The sequence below is a fragment of the Dendrobium catenatum genome, unplaced genomic scaffold (genome assembly GCF_001605985.2).
Source record: "Dendrobium catenatum unplaced genomic scaffold, ASM160598v2 fragScaff_scaffold_672, whole genome shotgun sequence".
In the NCBI taxonomy this organism is placed as follows: Eukaryota; Viridiplantae; Streptophyta; class Magnoliopsida; order Asparagales; family Orchidaceae; genus Dendrobium; species Dendrobium catenatum.
This window is the reverse complement of record NW_021319134.1, coordinates 558,897-566,749: the sequence shown is the minus strand read 5'-3', so window position 1 is coordinate 566,749 and position 7,853 is coordinate 558,897. Positions and strand designations below refer to the sequence as shown.

Genomic DNA, 7,853 nt, shown 5'->3' with positions numbered 1-7,853 from the left:
AGAGAATTTTGCCCTATGAGCAACACAATCACGTGAGATGTACAGCGAATTCTAAATTCGGGATTTCATAAGTAATTGCCATATCTTTCAAGTTTACATCCAACGTAATTTGCTTGATACCTCCCTTACGAAGTAAATTATTTGTTCCTCTCTCCTTTCTCTCTCACTTGCTCTTCTGCGCACATTAATGTTTTTTTATACTTCTGTTTGTCTTCTTTTACCATTATTTGGGTGCTTTTTTAAGTGCGCAGAACTGTGCAGCCCTAACAGAAATACAAAGCTAGCATACAAAAGGATAAAGGGCAGTGTCAGGCCTATTAGGCGGCCTCATGCATTCTTAAAATCAGAGAATTTGTGATTAAGCAAATTTAATAATACGTCTACAAATTCTGCTGCAGCCTACTTAAAATAAAGATATGGATCTAGTGATATTTTTAACTACCCGGCCATGCATGATGGATAGCATCCCAATGCAGAGAAGAAGGTAAATGCATGGAGAGGGATAGAGGTTTCTGACCTTCTTTGTTCATCCGTCTCCTTTGTAGTTTTGAAGCCCGTCAATGGCATCTTTTGATCCAAGTGATAATTCATGGCTAAAACAAAAGCAATAGGCTTCAAGAAGATTAAGCACCTGAAAGAGACCGGCCTGTTGGAACGAAAAAGGACTTTTGAAACAAAAGAAGGCTAAAGAGAACAAAAGAAAGAAAGTAGAAATTTTATTTCTCACATTTTGGCTTGATACAACTCAAAGACACAACCACTATTTACACTAGTAGTACACCGTTAAAATTATGTCAACACGTTTCAATCTAATGGTAACAAATCACTCTCTAGAGTATTCTCATATCTTAACTCATAAATGCATTAACCTTTACTCATAAATGACATTAAATGCCTATTCTAGACTATTCTAACAATTACTCTATAATAGATCTCTAGAGTATTCTAATAATTATAGCAGATTTTCTAGAGACTTCTAAAATAGATTAATCTAGATTATGGGCTTCAATCAAAAGCCCAAGTAATAACGGGCCAAATTAAGTTTAATTTCCAACATTCCCCCTTAAACTTAATTTTGTGACTCCAAGAAAATTTCTCATCTTGATGTAGTCTTCATACTTTAGGGTTTAGTGGCTTGGTGAAGATGTCAGTAATCTGGTCTTGTGACTTCACATATTCCGCTTGCACTTCCTTCCTTGTAATGCATTCTCTGGTATAGTGATAGTGTGTATCAATGTGCTTGCTTCTATCATGAAAAACTAAATTTTTTGCTAATGCTATTGCGAACTTATTATCAACATGAATCTTCGTTGCTTCTTCTTGAGGTAAGCTTAACTCTTTTAACAAATTTTGAAGCCAAATTGCATGACAAACACAAGATGTTGCAGCTACATACTCTGCTTCACAATTAGAGAGATTGACAATTGGTTGTTTCTTTAACATCCAGTGAAAGTTGTATCTCCCATGAAGAACACATAACCAGTGGTGCTCTTTCTATCATCCATATTGCCAGCCCAATCACTGTTGCTATATCCTACAAGTCTAAAATTGTTAGATGATGAATAGAGTAAGCCAAAATTAATTGTGCCTTTGATATAGCATGTGATTCTTTTAGCAGTCTTTAAGTGGCTCGTGGTTGGAGTCTCCATATAATGACTGACAGGTCTGACAGTATAGAGAATATTAGACCTTATGCATGTTAAGTAGCGCAAGCTCCCAACAAGGCTCTTGAAAAATGTAGGATCGACTCTTTCTCCTTCATCATGCTTTGATAGCTTAACTCCACATTCAATAGGAGTATTTATAGGTTTGCAATTATCCATCTTGAATTTCTGCAACATCTCCTTTGCATAACTTTCTTGTGAGATAAATATTCCATCTTCCATTTAATGGACTTCAATGCCCAAATAATAGGCCATGAGCCCAATATCTGTCATCTCGAATTCCTTAGTCATTGCTTGTTTGAATTCTTCAAACATCATTGTATTATTTCAAGTGAAGATTAAATCCTCAATGTACAAGCAAACAATTAAAACATCTTTATTCTTATTCTTGATGTAAAGAGCATGTTCATAAGGGCATTTTATAAAACCTTTATCTTGCATGTACTTATCTATCCAACTATTCCATGCTCTTGGTGCTTGTTTCAACCCATAGAGTGCCTTCTTTAGCTTCAAAATCTTGTATGCTTGTCCTTTGACTTTGTATCGATCCTAGAGGTTGTTGAATATATACTTCTTCTTCAGGAACTCCATTCAAGAAGGTTGATTTTACATCCATTTGATGTATCTTTCATTTATTTTGAGCTTCCAAAGAGATGATTAGTCTAAGTATTTTTAAGCGAGCAACAAGAGCAAATACCTCATCATAGTCGATGCCGGCTCTTTGACTATAGCCTTTTGCCACTAATGGCGCCTTGTATCTTTGAATTTCTCATTTAGCATTCTTCTTTGCTTTGTACACCCATTTCACGCCAATTACCTTGTGTCTGTAAGGAAGTGAAGCAAGCTCCTATGTGTCGTTCTTCTCGATTGCCTTGATTTCTTCGTCCATAGCATCTTTCCACTCCTTATTTTGTATGGCTTCTTGAAAATTCATGGGCTCACATTATGCAAAGAGACAAAAGAGTATAAGATTTTCATGATTCTCTATTACCTCATATATGTCTCTTAAGCTCCTGAACCGTGGTATTCTTTCACTCAAGCTTTCTTGATTATCTGTAGTTGGTGTTGCTGGTGGAGTAGTAGGCTCTTCTCTTGCTTGCTCCATTCTTGGTTGCACCATATCTTCATCTTCATAATTATAATCTTTCTCATATGATCCCCAGTCCCATTCTCCTTCTTCATCGAATATAATGTCTAGACTGATAATTGTCTTTCCAATATTTGGATTATATAGTTTGTATCCTTTTGAGTTGTTATTGTAGCCGATGAAAAAAAATCGTTGGTGTTTGACGTTTTTCATGTAGTGAACTTCTCACTTATATCATCTAACTTACTTCTTTTCATATCAGGTACGTGCACATGAGCTATGCTTCCAAAAATGTTTAGGTGAGAGATTCCGGGCTTTCTTCCTCTCCATGTTTCTTGTGGAGTCATACCCCACACACTTCTTATTGGTGAACGATTAGTCAAATAAACTGCACAGGAGACCGCTTCTGCCCAAAATTTCTTTTGTAGCCTCTTACTTTTGAGCATACTCCTCGCCATATAAAGGATGGTTATGTTCTTTCTTTCTGCCATCCCATTTTGTTGAGGGGACCTTAGGACAATTAGAGATCGTCGTATCCCATTGACATCATAAAATTCTTAGAATTTTTTTGAAGTGAATTCTCCTCCTCGATCCGATCGCATAACCTTGATCTTGAGTCCACTTTCTTTCTCGACAGCTGCCTTGAATTTCTTGAATACGTCGAACACCTCTGATTTTTACTTCAAAAAGTACAACCATGTTTTTCATAAGAAATCATCAATGAAGAGAAGAAAGTAGTTGCTCTTACCGAGTGAGCATGATTTTATTGGTCCACAAACATCTGTATGTATGAGTTCCAATGACTTTCGAGCTCTCGAACTTGATTCTCTTGGAAAAATTTTCTTAAAATGCTTCCCAAGTAGACATGCTTCACATATTTGATCGGGGCGTTTGATGCAAGGGAGACCTCGCACCATCTCTTTCTTTGAAAGCAGCTCCAATCCTCCAAAGTAGAGATGACCAAATCGAAGATGTCATAACCAAGAGGCATCTTTATAACAAGCTTTGATACACTTGGCAACATCATTTTGAATGTTTAGCAAAGACATTCTATTTCTTGACATTGACACTTTCACAATTAAAGTAACAATATTATCTTTTAAGAAAAGATAATAATTTTTTAAATGAATATTATATCTTTTCTCCGGAAGTTATCCCAAGCTTAAAATATTACTCCTCATATTTGGTACAAAATAGACATTAGAAATAAATTGATGATTTACGTTCTTCAAGCGAATAAGGATGTTACATTTTCCTTTTACTTCTATTTTTGAGTCATCTCTGAATGATACATTGCTGCCCACCGTTTCGTCTAGCTCCACGAACATGCTCCTTTTTTGCACATGTGATTACTTGCTCCACTGTCTAGGTATCATGTTCCATCTTCACATCTTTCATTATTTTTGTAAGCTGGCAATAATGTGTCGTCTTCTTTTCTTTCTTCTTCTACGTAGTTGACCTTTTTGTTCACTTTACTTTTTGGCACTCTATATTCTTTAGCAAAGTGCCCAAATTTATTACAATTGTAGCACTTAAATTAAGATTTCTAGTACCTCGAGCTTGAACGTCCTTTTCTACGCCTGCTTGTTGAATCTCTTTCTTGATTATTGTTGTTAAAATCTCTTTCTTGTTCATTTGCATGACCTCGTCCTTGTCCACGACCTCTTCCACGATAGTTTTTATTATTGATGTTAAAGCTTTCGTCTTTCTTGGCTGATTTGAGATCTAGCTTGAGAAGTTGCTTGGTAATCCCTTCATTCATCTTCTTTCTTTCTTCGTAAGCTTGCAATGAACCAAAGAGTTGCTCTATTGTCATCTCTTGTAGATCTTTTGTCTCCTCGATGATAGTTGTGATACTATCAAATCTTGATTCTAACGATCGAATAATCTTCTCAATAATAGTCACATCTTCTAGCTTCTCACCATTTCTTTTTAGTTGATTAGAAATGAAAAGTTACCTTGAAAAATAATCAGAGACCGTCTCGCCTTCTTTTGTTTACAAGACGTCAAATTGTCTTCTTAAGGTTTGAAGACGTACCTTTCTAACCTTCTATTCTCCCTTGTACGAAACTTGGAGCTTCTCCCACGCTTGTTTGGCTGATGTAGCATTTGAGATTTTCTCAAATCCATCGTCATCTAACGCTTGATAGATGAGGAAGAGAGCCTTTTTGTCTCTCTATCTTGAATATCTTAAACTATCCTTTTGTGTTAAGAATAGAACGGACTCGTCGCTTGACTCATCGTAGCCTTTCTTTACATCCCAAACGTCATGCGCTCCGGCCTCCGAGAAGTGCCTTCATCTTTATACTCCAATTATCATAATCTACCGTCTTGAGCAATGGAACTTGGAAGGAAGCCATACCTCCATTCACCATCTCTAGAAAAGAACTTAGCTCTGATACCACTTTGTTGGAATGAAAAAGGGCTTTTGAAATAAGAGAAGGCTAAAGAGAACAAAAGAAAGAAAGTGGAAATTTTATTTCTCAAATTTTGGCTTGATACAACTCAAAGTCACAACCACTATTTATACTAGTAGTACACCGTTAAGATTATACCAACACATTTCAATCTAATTGTAACAAATCACTCTTTAGAGTATTCTCATATCTTCACTCATAAATGCATTAATCTTTACTCATAAATGACATTAAATGTTTATTCTAGACTATTCTAACAATTATTCTATAATAGATCTCTAGCACACAACTCTCCTTGGCCTATTGGTTGAGAGCTTAGGCTTCCAACCAAGAGGTCCAAGGTTCGAGTCTATGTGTATGCGTTGTGTGTGTGAGTTTGACTTAATTGGCCTAAATGTCCCAAAAAAAATAATATATCTCTAGAGTATTCTAATAATTATAGCAAATTTTCTAGAGACTTCTAAAATAGATTACTCTAGATTATGAGCTTCAATCAAAAGCCCAAATAATAACGGACGAAATTAAGTGTAATTTTCAACACGGCCAACTTCAAGAAGAAGATTAGTGTTCGAAATGTACAAAAAAAAAAAAAAAATGGATTTGCGCTGTTGAATACGTAAACAGTGATAATAATACTCGTAGAAGTTCGTAGGATTGAAATTGACAGTAAGGTAAGGAAACAAGCAAGAGAGAAAGAATTATTATCCTCTATAATCCAATTTGCAAGAACTATATATAATTACATGTCTAAATCAAATGGTGGGGAATGGTGGCTGTCTTTAGCTGAAGAAGAGGAAGACTCGTGGCCTCCTAGGCGGAGCTCTTGAGAGGAAAATGGAGAGCGGAGCTGGAGTCTGAGAAGGCCGGAAGTCTCGGTGTTATCAATTCCTTCGTAAGGCTGCTCAAGGTTGACGCCGAAGAGGCGGACCCGCTTTGGCTCGCCGGCGGCCTCCTTTCCATGGGCCACGGGGATGGAATCGAGCACCATGGAAACGGGAGGGTCGCCGGCGGTCGAGACGGGGTTGGGCCTGGTTGCGAGGGCGGAGGTGGAGCGGAAGTAGAAGTAATTGGAGGCTGGGGGCGGGGTGGCGTTTGGGACGAAGAGGCGGCCGGCAGCCCAGGGGGCGGAGGCGGAGCGGGAGAAGGAGAGGTAAGGGTGAGGATGGGAGAAGGAGGGTACCGATGAAGGGAAGTGGGGGATGCGATGGGAGTTGTGCAGGTCAAGATGCGGCTCCGGCCGTCGTTTCCAGTCAATAAAGAGACGGTGGCTAGCGGTCTGACCCGTTCCGCGGCCGAAGGAAACGGTGTCGCCGGCATCGAGGCGCTTCTCCTTGACGAAACGGCTCCACCCCTTCGTCATAACGTAGCTCTGGCTTGAGTTCCAGTAAGAGTATCGGAAGCGCCAGGGCTTGCCGTTGCGGTCTTCGAAGTTGAGGAGAAGCCCCCTGTCGTGTGTAGAAGCGTCTAAAGGAAAGTACTTCTCTGCGTGCTGCTTCGGGATCACAAGTCGGTTAAGCTTGCCAACGTCGCTTGGTGTAACGACTTTCTCGAACATATGTTCCTTCTGAACCTGTGTAGTCGACGGAGGTAGTGATGAAGCGGGAGTAGTTGAAGTGGATGGTTCACAGTTGAGGGAGATGGCAGAGGAGGAAGAGGGAGATGAGGAGCTGATGGGAATAAAAGGGTAGAGTCTTGCGGCATCCGTTCCTCTGGGGGGGTTCTGTTCATCTCTGTCATCATCTTCTAATTCGTCTTCCTCTTCGTTATAGAACCTGTTGTCTCCTCTTCCGTGGGTGAACTCCATGGGAGATGGAAAAAGCTTCACCTGAACAGTATCCGACGATTTTTTATTTTTTATTTTTGGTTGCTGGGGAGATCTGTGAGGTAGAAGCAAGGGATTCGAGGATGAAAGGATCGACCTGCGTTTTCTTTTCTTCTCTGACTGCGCAAGAAAAGGTCTGTAAATTCGGCTGCTCTTTCCGTTTGGGCCTGAGGCAATATAGTGCTAAGCTCAGACAAGAGACATCGAGAGAGAGAGAGAGAGAGTTATAGCAGCACTTCCTCTGCGAACCGATTGCCCGGAAGCTTCACAAAAGAACAAAGGATAAAGGTTCCAGAGATAATATGAGCGCGAGCAACAGAGAAAGAGAGAGAGAGAGAGGGGAATGATCTTGTAATAAGCAATTTGGGAAGCGAAGACACGATAGAGAGAGAGAGAACAAGAGGTAATTAAGCTGTACAGCTTTATGAGGATGAGGAGAGGGGAAATAGGGGCCTGGCCCATGAATTATCTGGCTAGGCTGATGGAGCATGTCCTTTTCGTTTTTTTTATTTTTTTTATTTTTTAGTTTGTAATTTATATGGTGCAGATCTGTCCCCGCAAGGCCAGTTGTTCTAAGAAATGTGATTTTGGCTTTAGAACTAAGGTTAAAAATTGAAGATTGCTGTGAAGAAAATTCATTTTTAAAGGGATTAAATATTAATGAATCTATTTGGAGATAGATAATTTATTATTGAAGCATCAAATATCTTGCAGCATCTATTCTAATATAAGTTCACTAATTTTATAAATGTTTCATATGAACTTTATTTAGATATTAAAAAAATACGTTAATATAGGCGATATATAATATTTAATATAGAGATTCAATCAAAATTTATTACATGAAAAGCCTAAATAAAATT

General features: G+C 38.6%; 1 protein-coding gene across 1 annotated transcript; it reads right to left on the bottom strand.

Moving 5' to 3' along the window:
- Nucleotides 1-5,781: 5,781 nt before the first annotated feature.
- LOC110100933 (B3 domain-containing protein Os03g0120900) lies at nucleotides 5,782-7,562 on the bottom strand. The gene is made up of 2 exons (XM_020828654.2): nucleotides 7,088-7,562; nucleotides 5,782-6,993 (listed from the first exon to the last, which is right to left on the bottom strand). Exon 2 carries the CDS (start codon nucleotides 6,970-6,972, stop codon nucleotides 5,908-5,910), a length of 1,065 nt encoding a protein of 354 aa, XP_020684313.1. The 5' UTR covers nucleotides 6,973-6,993; nucleotides 7,088-7,562; the 3' UTR covers nucleotides 5,782-5,907.
- Nucleotides 7,563-7,853: the final 291 nt, after the last annotated feature.